General features: G+C 35.1%; 1 protein-coding gene across 7 annotated transcripts in view; it reads right to left on the reverse strand.

Moving 5' to 3' along the window:
* The window catches only part of ncam1b (neural cell adhesion molecule 1b), a 96,481-nt gene that overhangs the window by 9,650 nt on the left and 68,893 nt on the right, over window positions 1-17,938 (reverse strand). For all 7 annotated transcript variants that reach the window (XM_028464181.1, XM_028464179.1, XM_028464180.1 and 4 more), the window contains 7 exons: window positions 15,505-15,655; window positions 13,385-13,572; window positions 12,950-13,046; window positions 10,393-10,563; window positions 9,283-9,411; window positions 5,266-5,390; window positions 4,905-5,085 (listed from right to left, as the gene is read on the reverse strand). In XM_028464181.1, the coding sequence (XP_028319982.1) occupies window positions 4,905-5,085; window positions 5,266-5,390; window positions 9,283-9,411; window positions 10,393-10,563; window positions 12,950-13,046; window positions 13,385-13,572; window positions 15,505-15,655 (1,042 nt within the window). The remainder of the gene's footprint in view (window positions 1-4,904; window positions 5,086-5,265; window positions 5,391-9,282; window positions 9,412-10,392; window positions 10,564-12,949; window positions 13,047-13,384; window positions 13,573-15,504; window positions 15,656-17,938) is intronic.

Here is a 17,938-nt window from a genome sequence, read left to right on the forward strand (position 1 = left end):
GAATAAAACACTAAAAACTTGCTCAAAGCCCTTGCTATAAAAATAATTATTTTTAAATCTTACAGTGTGACCGTCTCTAAGGAAGCTGCCAGATGTGTGTTCATCTGTGTTCTAAGCATATAATGCTCTGTGCTTTTTGATATGTACACAATGGAAACTGGAGGAGTTTCAGTGCTTAGTTAAAGCACAAAGATTTAAATAGGATTAGACAACGTGACCATTTTTAAAGTTCAACATTTCTTTTACCTGTTTTAAAGGTTTAGTATATTTGTGTTTAACTTCATTTGTGTTTTAAACGTAAACTTAATTTATGTTTAATTTCTCAGGTCCCTTTTAAAAACTAGTAGCAGTTTTTCACCTGGCTGAATGAAATACCTACACAGAGCCCTGTTAAAGCCAACAACCCGTAATGTAACAAGACCCAAATTGTTCTCAAAATAAATGTAATAAAACCAAAAATGTAATAACTGGTCAATAATGTCACAAAAGTGTTGAGCCTGAAATGTAATGAAAAAAGGTAATAAAACCCAAAATGTTACAACTGATCAATAATGTAACAAGATGCTGAGCGTAAAACATAATAACTTGTTGCCTAAAATGCTAAAATGTTTAGTTTATTACATTATGGGACAGGCAAAAACATTTTAAACATTTTATTACATCATAGTGAGTCAATGATTTATGGATTAAAGGGCTTATTGCTTCAATGTAGAGAGGAGGATCATACACAAACGCATATGCATAAATCTAGAACTTATTTTCTTACTTTCATATATATATATATATATATATATATATATAAAACGTAATGTTTTGGACTCAGCCTCTTGTTACATTATTGACCGGTTGTAAAATTTTAAGTTTTATCACTTTTTAAAATTTTTTTATTACATTTCGGGCTCAGCCCTTTATTATATTATTGACCAGTTATTACATTTCAGGTTTTATTACATTTATTTTTATAACATTTCGGGTCGTTGTTACATATCAGACTCTAACAAGCCCTTTGGTACTGCTTAGCTTTAAGAAACAAACTAAATACCAGAACTTTTGACACATTAATTGTTTTTTTTTTTGCAAATCCTTTTCAATTTCTGCTTATTCTAAAAATATGAACTTTTTTTCTTAAAATAAAAAATAAAAGAGCTCTTTATTTGTTATGCCAACACTAATCCTCTGTCGAGTAATCAGCCCTTGCTGGATGCTAATTGTAATACCCCAGCATTATTGTTCCTTGCTGTAAAGTGGCGATGGCAGCTGGTGTTTGAGGCCGATGGCTGACGATGAGAGGAGAGACTCCATTAGAAACAGAGGATTTTACTGCCTTTGGTTCAATATAATCTGCACTGGTAGATATGTTCTGACGCTGCATTGCGTCCTTTTTAACGTCCTCACAAAAAAACCACACATCTGTCACCGTTAAAAAAAAAAAAAAAAAAAAAAAAAAAACCTCTTTCCAAGAGTGAAAGTGTCCAGAGAGAAAAAGTCAAGCTCTCCTCTACAAAAAACTACATCAGCAGGAGACATGTGATGAGGGACAAGATGAGTGATGCCAAAGTGCATGTCACAGATGAGCAGCCTTGAGTGGCTGTGGGTGAGCACAGCAAAACGCACACAAGGCGGGACGGAAATGTTCACGTGGTCCACACCAACACCAATGTCCAGGAGCAGAAGAGAGTGAAAGAGAGAGAATAAACGGGTGAAACGGGGCAGGGAGAGGAAATGATGGATAACAGAGGGGAAAAAAAGAGAAAGGGCGGGGAAAACAGGAAGAGAGAGAAAGTGAAAATGTGTTTGGTCTGAAAACCAAAAGTTAAAAAAATAAAATAAAATAAAATAAAGGTTTTGTATTGAGGGAGGGGAAAAAATACAGAAACACATCAAAGCAAAAAGCACAAAGAGGGGGAAATCCAGTTTGTTGGCCCCAAGGTGACTCAGTGAGTGAGTTTGAAAAATGAATTGGGAGAGAAGTGAGAGGGCTGTGTAATGGCCTGCTGTTATGTTTGAGCCAAGCACTAAACAGAGTCTGTCACATACAAGCAATGTGTCAGGAAGTGAAGGGAAAAGCCCTGTGATTAAAACCTCTATATATGTTCATCTGTGGTTATCAAAGGTCAATTTAGATTGACCAATTGAGTAACTGCTGCTTTATCATTAAACACATTCAGCTAATGGTTATAACAGTTTGAATAAAACCTTCCAATCCTATATGTTGTAATTTATTTGCTCATTGAGCAAAGAGTGAAAAAAACATCCAAGGAGAAAAAAAAACATATGACGAAAACGTATTAATCTACATCTAATATATCTCTGTCTGATTTTTAGGACACAATAGTGGGACATAATTTTAAGTTTTACTAAATGAATTAAATAAAGACCAGTCATTCTTTTAAACAAATTTAAAGCTGCTGGAGATGATAATTTTTCCACTGCATAAAATTGTAGTGTAGACCTCAAAAATGAATAAATCAAAGATCATTTGCTAATAAAGATGTAAAAGGTTGAAATTGCTGCTCGAAAAGTTTGTTTTGGTTTCCACCGTAAAGAGTCCCATATTGACGTTTTTGGAAAAATTTTATGCATTGCATTATGGGATGTGGAGTATTGTTATTATTTGAATAGACGTGTTTTCCACATTCTTCCAGTGACTTCTTGTGTTTCTTTTCCAGACAAGGAGGACAGTGTCAGTGTTAATCAAAGTGTGCACTACACTGCATGAAAAGTGGGATTTCCGGCAGTTTTCATCACTGTAAATTGCTGTTAACTCTGAGTCAACTGGAAGTTCCAGTCAGCTCCAGATAACTGCCAGGAATTGACGTGAACTCACAGCACAAGGTGAGAAAGTCTCCCCCCCCCCAGCTTCTAGGACTGGGTAAGGTTTTTGCATGTAAATGACCATTACTGTGATCTACACAAATGCAAATCAGGACCGTCTCCACTGAAAAGACACACAAGTCTCTGGGAGCCAACATGTTGACATGGGAGCTTTAATTCCTCTTTAAAGCAGAATAAAAGTGAATTCCTCATTAAACTGACCTTGTAAACACTTAATTCCAAATGAAACTTTAATTCTGAATTAAAATTAAATCCACATTAGTTAACCCTCATTATGCATTTTTCCGTGAGTCACAGCTATGGTATCAAATTAGGGTCAAAGATTTTGTGTGCTCAAAAACAAATCTGTGTGAAAAAACATTTGTATTTGTTAAACACATATTGTGTCTGCAAAATTGCTTTTGTGTGCGTGTGAGAACTTTTCTTTTACAAGTACAGAACCAAATACACAGATGAATTGTGACCCTGGTAAAAAAAAATAATAGATTTAAAGTGAATGTCTATTCCTGCTGCTTCACCAAAGTGAACTTTTATTTGTTTTTTTATAGGGAATGGTGCAGCTTTTACACATCTCAGAGGGAAACAAAAAGCGTTATGACCCTATACAAGGGTAAGATTTTAAGAAAAAAGAAAGTATAAGTATAAGTAAATGTATCTGACCTGACGCTATTTGTTGTGACAGACTGAGTTCGCTCCACAATTCTGCTGTGACTTTGTATTCGGGGGAAACTCTCATTGCAAGTCCAGACATGTGTGGGTGGAGACTGGAGTTTTTATATGTAAGTAACTTTAATCTGGTGTTGTTATTTTACATATTTATGCCTGTTGCTTCTCTTTTTCCCAGTGGCATGTAAGACATACTATGAGACCATCTGGAAGAACTTCAGATTTAGTCATCCAGACTTTTGGGCACAAGCAGAAGCACTGAAAGGTGCAGCAAACACAGGAGGAAGAGGGTCAGAATTTTAAGGATAACAGAACAGGCGTTGCACAGAGCATGTGCAGACAGCAAAGTAGAGCTTAATCGATTCTTATCATTTTTGTACATTATGTGATTTATTATGTGACATTTTGGAGGGAAAAACAAAATAAAATAGCTGACACACACACATAATATATTGTTGTCTTAACAACATAGAACGTAGTGGGTTACGGTACCCTTAGGGGTACGCAAATTGTCATTTGGAAACTCGAATATAAATGGACCAGCAGTCAGGAGCCTCCATGCATTGCCAAAAATTACACATTAAGACAACCCATGGTTGCAAATAATTATTTAATATTATTCCTCAACAGGATAGGTACAATTCATTTACACATTTTACTGTAGGGCTACATTGTAAGTGACTTTACATCAGTGGTTCTCAACTTTTTTGGGTCGTGATCCCATTTTAATATCACACATTTTTGGCATCTCTAGAGACTTCCAGAATGAGCTTTTGATCATGTTTGTTGCTGCCAGGATTAATTTAGTGACAGAGAAGATGCAGATATTTTCATGCTGCATTTTATTTTAACTAGATTTATATTTGAGAAAGTGAAAGTATAGAATGCAGTTGTTTAAGATTGTTTTGTGTGTGTGGTGTAATAATTTGAAAAATATTAAAACATTTAAAGAATAAAATTTTTTATCAGTGTTTATTAATCTAAATTATTAAACATTTCAGGGGACTCAATTTGAATTCCAGGCAACCCCACATTGGGTCAGGCCCCCAAGGTTGAAAAACTCTATTACATTATTCTGTTTTTGAAGTGTGCAGGAGTAGGGGGTACATGGCTTCAAGTTAAATATCTGAAGGGGTACGGGAATGAAAATTCTACTGCTTGTGTTTCCAGCTGCTGGGAGCGAGGACAGCTGTTTTAGCCAAGGAGGAGATGGCACGGCACAGGGTCAGTAATCTAGTGCTATCTACTATCTGCTATCTCCTATCTGATATCTCCAGCATTGGTCGCAGAAATCAAACAACAGCTGCCAACTGTTAGTGTTGACATGATTAGAACATTTTTTATGATGAATGTCTATAAACTACGCTGATGTTTCTGCTAAATGAGCGTGGGCGAAGGGATACCTGGGATGATCTCTGGCTCTGAGGACGTCCTGAAAGACATGGTGGCTGGCTGGGATTTGCCCTTATTATTTTCTGCCACCACAAACACGTTGTATTCCGTGTCCCACTCCAATCCTCGCAGAATAACATGCTCACTGCCACTGGGTAGACGGATTTCTGTTTTCCAATGTGACGCCTGAACCTAATGAGAAACACACACAAATCAAATCACAGCATAAAGCGGTTTCACATATTCCCTTATTGTAATTTGAAACTTTCAGTGAGCTTCTAAAGTGACAGAATGTCATTAAAAATAATTTTCACTTATTGTACACATTTTACATGAATATTGTGGTTGTTCTTTAACCATCACTATACTCACTGGCTTGTAGCGGACTATATAATGTATGATGGGGGAGCCGCCATCGTCCTGCTTTATCCAACTGACTTTGAGGGAGTTTCCTTTGGGTTGAAGCGTCTCGTCCAGTTTAGGAGGATTGGGATTCCCTAAGATTTCAAAAAGAGTAAAACAGAGCTGTAACTGGTCCAGAATGCTGCTGCTATAGTCCTTAGTAACACAAAGATGATGGCCCACATTATCCTGTTCCTCACATCATTAAAGTGGCTTCATGTCAGTCAAAGACTGGACTTCAAAATCCTTCTCCTACAGTTTAAAAAATCTTCAATGACCTCGGACCAAAATCCATTTTTGACATGTTAGTTCAGACGAAGCATCCAGGACCATAAGGTCTTCAGTTTACTGTGTGTTCCCAGACTAAGGAGCAACACAGTTAAACACTGTCGAAAGGAGCGTTTTCCTATTTGATCCATGTTGATTAATCTTTTCTTCGGTTTTTGAAATGTCAGCTTGTGATAAAGCTTGATTCAATGATTTGACTGAACACTTCTTCTCGTGCTACATTGCAGCACCTGCAGCCAAGCAAAGTTGAAAGCACTTTGTTGCCCTTACTAAGGGTTTTTTCCTCCAGTTTAAAGTTAATCTAGCTGTGTTTAATTTTATATAATCTCTGTCTCATTGTTTTACTTAGAATCATATGAAACACATTGAGTTACCCTGTGTACTGTATATGAAATTGGCCTTGCCTTTAGAACTGGTTACAGTGGATCTCTTCTTCTGCAGTGTGTGTTCAGTTGTTGTGATAACTGTTGAACAATATCAAAATAAAACAAAGAGGTAGGACTAGATAAGTTTATACTTCTTCCTACTCCTTTTCGTTCATGTAAACTGAGATGTGTAAGAATTTGAAGATCCAAGATACTGTTTTGTTGTTATTTTTTGATGTTTATTTATTGTTAAACTGTTTTTAAGTTGTCATTTACATGATCGAATTAAATAAAGAAATCAAATCAAAGAAATATCTTCTCAGACTCAAAAGTAAATAGTTTTGTCTCTCATTGGCTTGATAACTTTTGGTGACCAACTTGTGTGCTTTCTTTCAAATACTTTATCATGAAAGTATCACAGCCTCGTATTATTTCAAAGTTGCTGTTACGTTGTTTGTCTATCTGCTGAAATAACACAAGGAATTGCATCACACATACAGCTGCTGTGCACAGCGGTGCAAGTTCAAAGTCAGGCTTGCAGCAGCAGTTATCTTAAAACACGTGATAAATTCCGCTAATGTTAGTTAATAAGACAGAAATATGCAAGCACCATAACTTTTAGAGCGGCCCACAGGAAGCAGCTTTGGGTGAGTGGCAGGACTGTGGTTTCTTCAGGGATTAGAGAGAACTACGTAGCAGATGTAAGCCAGTCACTTCCTGAGGTGACAGCATGAAGATGACTCTGTTTCTCTGTTACTTACCTCCAGTGGCAATATGACGGGTTAAGAATAGATATTACATGAATGAAGCAAAGAAAGTGGTGTTTAAAGATACATCGGAGTCTTTTTTTTTTTTGTCAAGAACCTGCAATGGTGAGTTACCTTCTGCTGAGTGGGAGGAACCATCAGACACATGCAATGAGAAGTATAAGTGGCCAAAACACAGGAACAGAAACCATATATTAAACAAGAGTGGAAAATACACAACAAACCAGAGTTGGGGTGAATTGTAATTGTAATCGCGTAACTGGTAATTAATTACAATTAACAATGTAATTATAAGTGGAATCGTAATTGGAAAAAACATCTTGCTGTTGTAATCGTAATTGAGTTCAGATAACTGACTTTGTAATTGTAAAATTGAAATTATTAATTATTATAAAAACTGTCTTTTACAAAAATGTGTTTTACCTGTCAGTTCTCTTCAGGATGATTTTAACATAAAAAAAAAAAAAAAAAAAAAATCAAGGGGTATACTGACACAAAAAAGGCTCAGATGTCCGCACCAAAAATATTAAAACCAAAATTTTCATGGATAAGGAAGCATAACAAGGTAACCAAGAGCTGAAAAACTAATTAGATGACAGATAATATTTTTTAGCTTATTTCACAGATGATTTAAGACATGGATCAAACCGACCCTTTATCAAAAGAGATGCTAACAGAAAGCTAACACAAGAGGAAGGTTACGTTTTCTGGACATATTCATTAAATGCTCAGTAATTGTAACTAATTGTAATTTAACTTTAGTAATTCAGTACGTAATTGTAATTGACTATCATGGGGGAAAATTAATAATTGTAATTTCAATTAGGAAAAAAATGCCGGTCAATGTAATTGTAAATGAGTTGTAATTGAACATGGATAATTAAAGACATAATTGTAATATTAAAATGTAATTGACCCCAACCCTGCAACAAACAGACATGACCACAGACTTCTGTATCAATGTTACATAAAGAACGATTGGTAGGGATTTAAGGAAACTCCTCTATTTATGGAAAGTGTGTAGACTTTTACACGTGTTAAGAATCCTTAAGTAAGCACTTAAGAATAACAGCAAGAAAAGATAATATGCAGTGCATGAGATGTCATCATTTCTGTCTAACTTTAAGCCAATTATTGTATTTCCTCACTTGTTAATCAGAGTAATAAATATACTTATACTTAGCGAAGTCTTATCAGTCCTGTGACAGAGCAGGTTGGATAACATGATCAGGCTATAGACGATCACAGGCTCTAGGAAGGCTTTAGGAAACACTCAGAGTAAGACTCTTAAAGGTGTTATTATTACTGCTGCTAGTCAGGAGAGGAAACCCTGCAGGGAGAAACACAGCTATAGCAACCAAGACGCTAACATCCTAATTATCCTACGTTACAAACCTGTGTCTTCGGTGGAAAAATGAAAAACGTCTGAGGACATACAGTACAAAGGGAAAAAAAGGCAATCAGAAACTGTTGTTAGTACCACTGAGCACCTCTGCATGTCTGCAATAATGCTCATGTGGAAAAGTTGGATCTTTTCATCATAACTCTACATTTTGTGATGACCTTGTTGCACTTGGCGATATATATATATATATATATATATATATATATATATATTTAATAGAAAGCTGAATTGAATTGAAATAATAACACTTTTCTAACTGTTTAAATGGTATTATGACATTTACCACAAAAGGAGCTTCTTTGAATATCTCCCCTTTAAACAAGAATTTAAATTTTAAAAAACAAGTCATAGCGCACACGTACCATTTTATTAATTGACTTATGAAATGAGTGAGAATATTTTCTATTATCTTGGAAATAAATTCTTAATTTTTCCAAGTACCTCCTGGTTGGGAAACACTGATCTAAAGGACAGTGTTGTCATTTGTTACCATTAGTTGATAGAAACTATAAAAATGTGTTACTTATTTGCTCATCTTTAGCTCACCTTAAAGGAGATATATTGGTATTTTGGTACAGAATAAAAATAGATTGACTTGTGAAAACGCTTCCAAAACTAAACTAAGGAGTGAGAAGATAAATGACTTACTTTTGTAAGTGTGGCCTGATGGATTCAAAATACAGACAAAGAAATGAATACAAAATGTGATTATAATGATGAAGTGAAAATGGGTCAAGCCACATCTCAAATAAACTTTACAAAAACACATATCCACAACCAACAGGGGGCAGCAACAACTAAATAATGGTTTCTATTGCACAAACAGACCCTTCTGCAATGATTCTGATCTAGTTCAATGTGTTCAGAAACACAGCTCATCAAAATAATGTCCTCTTTATAAATTAAGTCTTTTATACCTTTAGAAAAATACCGAACCCAACAAAGCAGACATTAGTGACAAATAAGAAGTGGAGGGACAGATCCAGAGACTGAGCTATAGAAGCTTTATTGACAACATCCAGATCACTTTGCAGCTGCTGCTCCAACTCAATGACTTTTCACAAATCCCCTTCTGTTGATGTGTTTGTTATAGGGCTGTGGTCAAAGAGGACTGATTGAAGCTTTACTGTCAGCCTCTCACTGTGTAACGTGTGTCACTTACGGATAGGCTCGGTCTTGAAAAGCTCTGCAGGGCTGCTTTCACCCTCGTCTTTGCCGTTGATGGCTGACAGCTTCACCTGGTAGCCAGTGTCTGGCCACAGGCCTGTGATCGTCAGCTCTCCCACAGAGCCTGTTACAACATCAGACACAGACACTGTCATCCTTAGGGAGAAGTGAGAACAAACATCTAAGACTAAACTAAAAACATCTATTTCTGCTTTTCCCCCCATTCTCACTGAATCCCAACAATGCTTTGAGTAAAAAAATTAATTTATGTAAAACTGAGAGGAAAACAATGGATACATAATTTTTTGCAATTACACAAAACATGAAAAACATTGCATATAAAGTAGTTAATGTATATTGGCCTTTAATCCTTTAGATGTTTTTGCATGCATAAAGTACTTAATGAAGATTTTATTAATCAGTGGACATACTGTATTAATATAATCATTAATAATAAATAATAAATAAATATATTCATATGCACGATAATACAAATAATATTAAATAATGATAATGATAATATTAAAGTTGATACTACTACTACTACTAATAATAATAATCATAATAATCATATTCATATGCACAATAATACAAATAATATTAAAACTATCAATAATAACAATGATAATAATAATATTATTATTATTAATAATAATATAATAAATAAAAAATATATATTCATATGCACAATAATACAAATATTAAAACTATCAATAAAAATAATAATAATATTAAAGTTGATACTACTACTACTACTAATAACAATAATAATCATATTCATATGCACAATAATACAAATATTAAAACAATCAATAATAATAATAATTAATATTAAAGTTGATAATATTAAAATTGATACTACTACTGCTATTACCACCACCACTACTACTACTAATAATAATAATAATATTCATATGCACAATAATATATATATATATATATATTACAACTATCAAAAATAATTATGATAATAAAGTTAATAATAATAACAACAACAATATTCATATGCACAATAACACAAATAATATAAAAACTATCAATAATAATAATGATAATATTAAAGTTAATAATAATAATTAAGGGGTGGTTTGCATTGAGTAATTACCATCATGGGCATCAAAGATCCTGTGCATCCAACGTTCTTTGCCTTGTGCCCTCCACTCAGCTTTATACTTGAGGATGGGGACGCCTCCTGACGAGTCGGGCTCCGTGAACACGATCTGAGCGGAGGTGGAGAAGGGCCGCACCTCATCCACATAAGGGGCCGATGGAACCTCTGGTAAAGAACAAACGAAAAGCAAAGTTTCTAGATAGTGGAGGAGCAGCAGCAGCAGCACTACTTTAACAGTGTCATTGGTTTTGAACGAGAACAAATTATAACCTCATAATTGAACTGAAATGCAGCAAATCATCTGTCAGAGATAATCAATACTTTAGACAGTGAAGCTTTTTTTTGTTGTGACGAGGCCTGCACACTAATGACTTATTGAGTAAAAGACAAAAAACAGAGTTTGCACCCTGATGACAACTTTATAAAAGGTATTATTGTTTTGTCAACAAAAAATAGACAAAATACATCTAAATAGTGGAATCAACATTTTTGACAAATAAACTCTGAAAGACAAAGAAAGTATAACTGTTAGACCAGCATTATTGGTGCAGTAATAAAACAACTCATACATAGAGAATGTTTGATTTTAGCTTGTTGTAAGATACTAAGAGTAGCTAACGCTACTAGAATATAATTCAACGTTCAACACTTTATTTCTCACTACATTTCTATTAGATGGACATCGGTCACAAATGTGACCTTGTTCTATGCTACAAAGTTAATTCTACTTTTACGACACATATTTTCCCACGGTCTGTAACCTTTTGTGCTAATTATAGATACATCAAAACATTATCACATTAGTATGGGTTTCAATGAAGAAACACAATATCATGCGTTTGGATTACAAAAAAAATAAACATATTCTACATGCTAAGTGTAAGTACAAGAATAATTAATGAATTTTTAGATATAAAGAAATTTTTCAAATTTCGATCAGACGTTATCAAAGCCTTGAAATCAAAGGAAAATTAAATTCTCTCTAGACTGAAATGACTATTTTAAGTCAGTATTAACAACCGAATAACCACAATTACTTTGTAAATTCCTTTTTAAAAACTAATCTTCACCGCCTAACTTGTATTACTGAGCTTTGGGTCTTTTCATCTTTTTTTATTTTTTTAGAGAAAATCACATTATCTACACCTATTATCCAGCTGAGATTGTCTATAGCAGACTGCTGGTGGCTGAATCTACAGGCTGCACTTCTGTGCACCATCACTTTGATCTTAGACATAAAACGGCACGCTGTAATTACTGCGGTGAGCCGAGTTCTGCTGCGAGTGAAGCATGTGGCATTATCAATTCATTTACTGGTGCTGGTGGCTGTAGAGTGGCATTATCTCCACACGCCCTGTTCCATTTACCTAATGGCAGAGGATATTCCTGATTGTGGAACCGCTTGTGATCTGATGGTATATTAACAAGCTAGATAAAGAGTCTAACTCCATCTTACACGGGGAACTAAAGTCAAAGTAATATGGTGAAGTATAGCTCGAATTCAATTCAATTACTAAATAAAGTGTGATTCCAGAGCAGAGATGGGCAACTTCTATCACAGCGGGGACCACAAAAATGTGATGGTCTTATCACAGGGCCACATAATCAACATTCATGTCAGCATTTAGAAGAAAGAGCAATAACAAAGAAAATATTAATATAGGAAAGAACAAAGATTTTTTTTCATTTTTATGTATAAATTCCTTTGTGTGTTTTTTTTTAAATTCTTTTCCATATTTTCTTATAAATGTGGCACATTTTTGTTGTCCTTCTGTGTGTTTTTTGAGTCATTACGTTTGTTTTTGTGATATTTTTTCTGTTATTGTCATTTTAGGTATTACTAATTCTCTCTCATTTTGTGTATTTTCGTTGGCATTTTGTGCGTCTTTGAAGTCCTTTTGTATATGTTGTTTTTGTAGTCATTTTGTGTGTTTAAGTATCTTTGTTGTCATTTTGTGTTTCATGAATCATTTTTCATATTTTGTAATAATCTTTTTGCTGTTATGTGTAATGTCTTTGATATTTTGTGCCTTTTGCTGTCGTTTTGTGTATTAAGCTGGGCTTCATACAGTATAACTTCTAACTTCATGAATTACAATTTTGTTTTATGGGCCGCAGAAAATTAGACAGAGGGCCACATTTTTAGACATTTTGTGTTATCTTTCTGTGTTTTTTTCAGGTCATTATGTGACTTTTTGCTATATTTTTTCTGTCATTTTGTGTATTTCTATTTTCCTGTCATTTTGTGTGTCTTTGAAGTCCTTTTGTATACGTTGTTGTTTTTGTAGTCATTTTGTGTGTTTTATGAATCGTTTTTCACATTTTTTAATAATCTTTTTGTGTTTTTGTTGTTATTTTGTGTCCCATTTGCCTATGTCTGCTCTAGGGCTTCAGTATAACATGCTTTACAGTAGTACATTTATATCTAATAATTGTGCCTCTCTCTATCATCAGGTGGTCATAAAACAACCATTCTGTTGTGCTTATTGGTCTTTTTCTTTGAAACACACGCATGTATTAATAAAACACCTTCATCCTCATCATCACTGACCAGCCTGAATAAGCAGGAACTCCTTTGACTCGGTGCCCATCTCATTTGAAGCAGTGCAGTTGTAGCTTCCAAAATCATTTTCAGACTCTGGGTTTATCTGTGGAGGGAATAGGAAGGAGAAACGGAGCTGTAAATTTACGAAGGACGTTCGAACCAAATAAGACAAACTTTGTGTGTCCAACAGTGTGAAGGTGAACCTTTTGCCCATTAAAGTAGCCTATTTTTATTTGTTGCTGTGAGCCTTCGGACTGAATTATTCATTAGATTCACCCCCCACACAATGAAGCTGAACGGAAACCCTTCACTTCAACTCTAGCCTCATGAAATGTTGATGACTCTGGGAGGGTTGTAATTGTGTATGTGTGTATGTGTGTGTGCATGCAGTGCTTCCTTTTTCAAAACGTGTACACTGTGGTTTGACACGGTGGTGCGTACCTGCAGGAAACTGGCCGAGGGACTTCTAAAGATCTTAATGTTGCTGGTGTTTGAGTTGGGGAGCTCTAGGCTGTCTCTCAGCCACATGATAGACACATCACTGGGATAGGCCCGAACTTCACATGTGATGTTGACGGGATTTCCCTCCCAGGTGTACACTGCCACTGTACCATGGATCTTGGGAGCATCTGGGAAAAGGAAATTATGTATTTTTTTAAACACACATCTTTTTGTTTAACAGAGCACTTACGTATGGACATCGTCCGAGAGTAACAAACTATAACATGAATCACATCAGAGTTTTTTTTTTGCTTCACTTTTTCTCCATTTTTACCTCCTTAAAGGGGTCCTCCACTGTTTTTACAGATCTGGCCTGAGATCTTTAAAATGTCACCCTGCTGCCTGTAAATATCCCATTGTATCCCATCCCATTGAAACATTCAGCCTGCTTGATTTTGGTTGCTCTAAAAAAACAGCAAAAGTTAAAGATGCCCGTGTAACCCTCTTTTGTTTTTACCGAAAGAGGATAGAAACAGTTGTGACCCAAAAAAACTGTGACCACAGGGAGCGATAGCTCCAACTCTGCAGTTTTGTAGGAAACAATGAAGCAGAGAAGAAGAGCTCTCCTAAAGGACTTTTACTCTCCCTTAAACTGTGCGACTGATGCTCTGATGGCTCTGAAGTTAGTGAGGATAGCCCCCTGTGGTCACAACTGCTTTTATCTTATTTTGGTAAACAAAAAACAGTTATATCAGCATCTTTAATTTTTCCAGGTTTTTTACAGCAACCAAAATCAACATAAACTGGCATTTTGACCAGAAAAGTGAATGAAATGACCTAAAAAGCCGAATTAATGCTTCACTCCAATAGAAAACAATAGGATGTTTACAGGCAATGGGGATGTGTTATGTCAACAATCACGTGATTTTGAGATGGCGGAACAAGGCGCTAAAACTATAAAGTAGTCTAATTTTTAAAAGGCAATTAAATTAATACGATGCATATAAATACATTTTGTTAGGCATATATCTTCATTTCAAAGTTTTTAGGCCAAACTTGTACAAACAGTAAAAGATACCTTTAATGAAGTAACTAAGCAGTTACAAAAATCAATGTCAACATGAATGACAGAAGAACAAAAAAAGAAAAGCCATCTTTAATTACCAAAAACTACACAAAACGCATTAAAAAATTTGAAAAACTGAATGATTTTCAATGGACGACACTCAACAACAGTGCTATACGCTATATAAGAATTAGGTCATTCCTGACTAAGACTAAACATTTTTTTGAATATTTTCATAAAACAATCAATAGCAAATTACATTGTCATTTATTTATATATATATATATATATATATATATATATATATATATATATATATATGTCTTTAGTTGTACAACTGCAAACATTACACAGTGACCTAGTTTAACAGTATCTGAAATGTCTGATAGATGACATGATGTATGACAGATCTAAGATCTAATATCTGAGATGTAAAATTCAGACTCTGTGAAACATAGTTTGTGTGTCAGTCATCCCAACAAAGTGAAAAGAATCACAGTAACCTTATGCTAAGAACACATTATAAAATGGCCAAGCTCAGATGGGATTTCGAGGGTCATTCAAACTAGCAATGCAATCACTTTAATGGATCTATGTCTGAGAATAAAAGGCAGTGGTTCACACCCTTTGTTCCTTGGGGTTCCTTCCATAAGTTAAACTCCAGCCCACAGACAGGATCAGCCTTCATAATTCTAACTGCAAGACCAAAGATGCTTAACATCCCGATACATAAAGTGTTGAAGCAGCTAGGCTGACATTTTCTGAAATCCATCAAAAGGATATAGATTCAAGAGGGGGCGAGACCCTCCATTATGTGAATATGTCAATGTGAATAAGTACTTAACATTTCTGCCAGTGCTCCATCATAGGACTCATGGTTTTCTTCAGAAAATCAGTGCCTTTGTGGAATACATTCAGTGCATCATTGCAAACATTTTGGATTTCTATTAAAGTATGTATAAATAATTGGTTGGTATTTATAAGATTATCAACAGTATAAGATTATTTGATGGCTTGGCCTTACACTTGTAATAAATCAAAAGAAGAAACTTACAGCAGACCTCCAGATAAGCTGACTGCTCGTCCTCCCCGATGGCGCTGCGTGCTGTGCACAGGTATTGACCAGCGTCTGTGTACTTGACATACTTGAGTGTAAGGGAGGACACTCGAGCATCACTCCTCACTACTACATTTCCATCCAGGCTCTGAACGGCAGCAGAAAATGACTTGGGTTAGGGTTAAGTAAACCGCTGGAATGAGGTATTTTCAAGCAGCTAAATGCTCAGCAGAAAGACCCAAAGGTCCGAACACATGCTGCTCTTAAAAAGGAGAAAAAGATGTTAAAGGAAGGAGAGCTCTGTTAAACAAAGGAAACAGAAGGATGCAGATGAGAGGCTGCAGAGGGCATTGATCAATAATTGATGTCAAAAGGCCCCAGAAAAGCATCCCAAGCTTTTCACACTCAGGAGTTTCCGAATTATGGAAAAAAATGCTGATGCGTGATGATAATGATGGACAGTGGAACATTCACGTTATGTGTCTTGCTTGCAATTTTTATGCTGAAGACACATGATGTAGTCTGTGTGTGTCACTGGATCAGAATAATTTTTTATTTAGTACATTACCATTTAAGGGCACTAGTTAAGGTTCTGTGTTGCAGTGCTTTCTGAAACTGAATATCTAGCTTTACATGGAAGTTACTTAGATTTCACAGAAAGTGAATTAGAGGTAAATGACCTTCTTACTTGCTGCAACATTCCACCTACTTTCCTACTTTACAAACTCATTTTAGTTCGGGGGCCAAATGAAGACCAGTTTGATATCAAGCGGGCCACAGATTTTAGGTGAGGGGAAGAAAAGCCAATTTTAAAATTATTGTGCTCTAGTTTTTAATAGCAGTCCCTGCAGGTTCTTCACTTTAAAAATTCTTGATTTTGAAACCAATTTTTGCAGAATTTAATGGAATCTTTTTTGAGAAATTGCAAGATTTTTTTGAAAAATTTTGAATTCTTTTAATAATTTGCATTAAAAAATGATTGCATTCATGTGATATAAGCATGGGAAAACTATGAGCCCCTAAAAATAATGTGGAGTTTCATTAAGTTTGTGAATGTGACATATCTAAAACTGAATTATTTGGAAATTTACACAATAATTCATTCTTTATTATTTTTACTGTCTTCTGTGGGCCAAATATAATGCTCTAAAGGGCTGGATTTGGCCCCCGGACCTTGAGCTTGACACATGTGGTGTAAAGATTACAATGTAAAAAGTGTAAAACTTCAGGGATGCTAAGTTTTCTATAAAGAGAATATTTTCTTCAACAGGATTTTGAAATCACAATCTTACATTATAAGATCTCCAAAGCAACATTTTAATTTAATCCACCATTGACACGTTTCCTTAAATACATGCGACAAATCCAAAATAATTTATGCATTTGGGATGTGGACCACATTCCAGGATCTGCAGCGGATCGTTCTGCACGCCAAGCTTTAGTGCTTCTGTGATTTAATCCTCTAGCAAGGTGGGGTCAAACTAAATGTCTAAGCTTCTTTTCAGGTTGCTCTTGTGGCGGCGATCCAAGTGGCAGTGCACAACAATGCCTGAATCCTTTTACACATATTGAATTATGGTCTAGCCTGGGCAGCGAAGTAACAGAAACCCTTGTTAGTTCTGTATTCAGATTCAATAGGCAAAGCTTGTGTGGGGCATTCATTATGCATGGTGGATAGCAGGACTTGGGAGGTACTTACATAACTAAATGCTTTATTTTTTATTTGCTGTTGACCCGTGAAGTACCATTTGCAAACCCAGCATCTGTGCAACGTCAAACTAGGTGTGACGGTGGAGTTACTGTTACTGAGGAATGCTGAATTTTAATGCTTGTACTTTCAGATAATAGACAAATATTCATTTTATCAAGTTAGAGCAGACAGAACATGTAAATAAACTGTAGTGACATTACAGGTGGGATGTTGTCAAGCAGTGGTTGGGTCATGACCCCATTTTTATATCACACATTTCTGATCAAACCAGATGAAATCTTTTCCTCTAGAATTAGTTTTTGATAATTTGTTATGCAGTGTTACAAATACAAAGAGGCCAGGAAGATGCTATTTTTTTTAAAATCTATTTTTATATGTTTATTTACATTTTATTTGAACTAGATTTATATCTGAGAAAGCAAAAGTACAGAATACAATTATTTGGGATTGTATTCTATATGAAAAAGGAAAATAATTTAAAGAAAATTTAAAAATATAATTTCAATCAGTATTTTTTAATCAATTACTAGACATTTCAGGAGATCCCATTTCAATCACAAGCAAACCCACATGGGGTCACGAGCCCAAGTTTGAAAAACCCTGTTGTAAAGGGTATTCTGATCAATGAATTGCCAGAGACTCAGAAAACCTAAGTTTCCTATTTTAAGAGAATATTTTCCTTAAAACAGTAATTAGAAATAACTTTATACAGATTTAAAG

This window comes from Gouania willdenowi, chromosome 13 (assembly GCF_900634775.1).
Source record: "Gouania willdenowi chromosome 13, fGouWil2.1, whole genome shotgun sequence".
In the NCBI taxonomy this organism is placed as follows: domain Eukaryota; kingdom Metazoa; phylum Chordata; class Actinopteri; order Blenniiformes; family Gobiesocidae; genus Gouania; species Gouania willdenowi.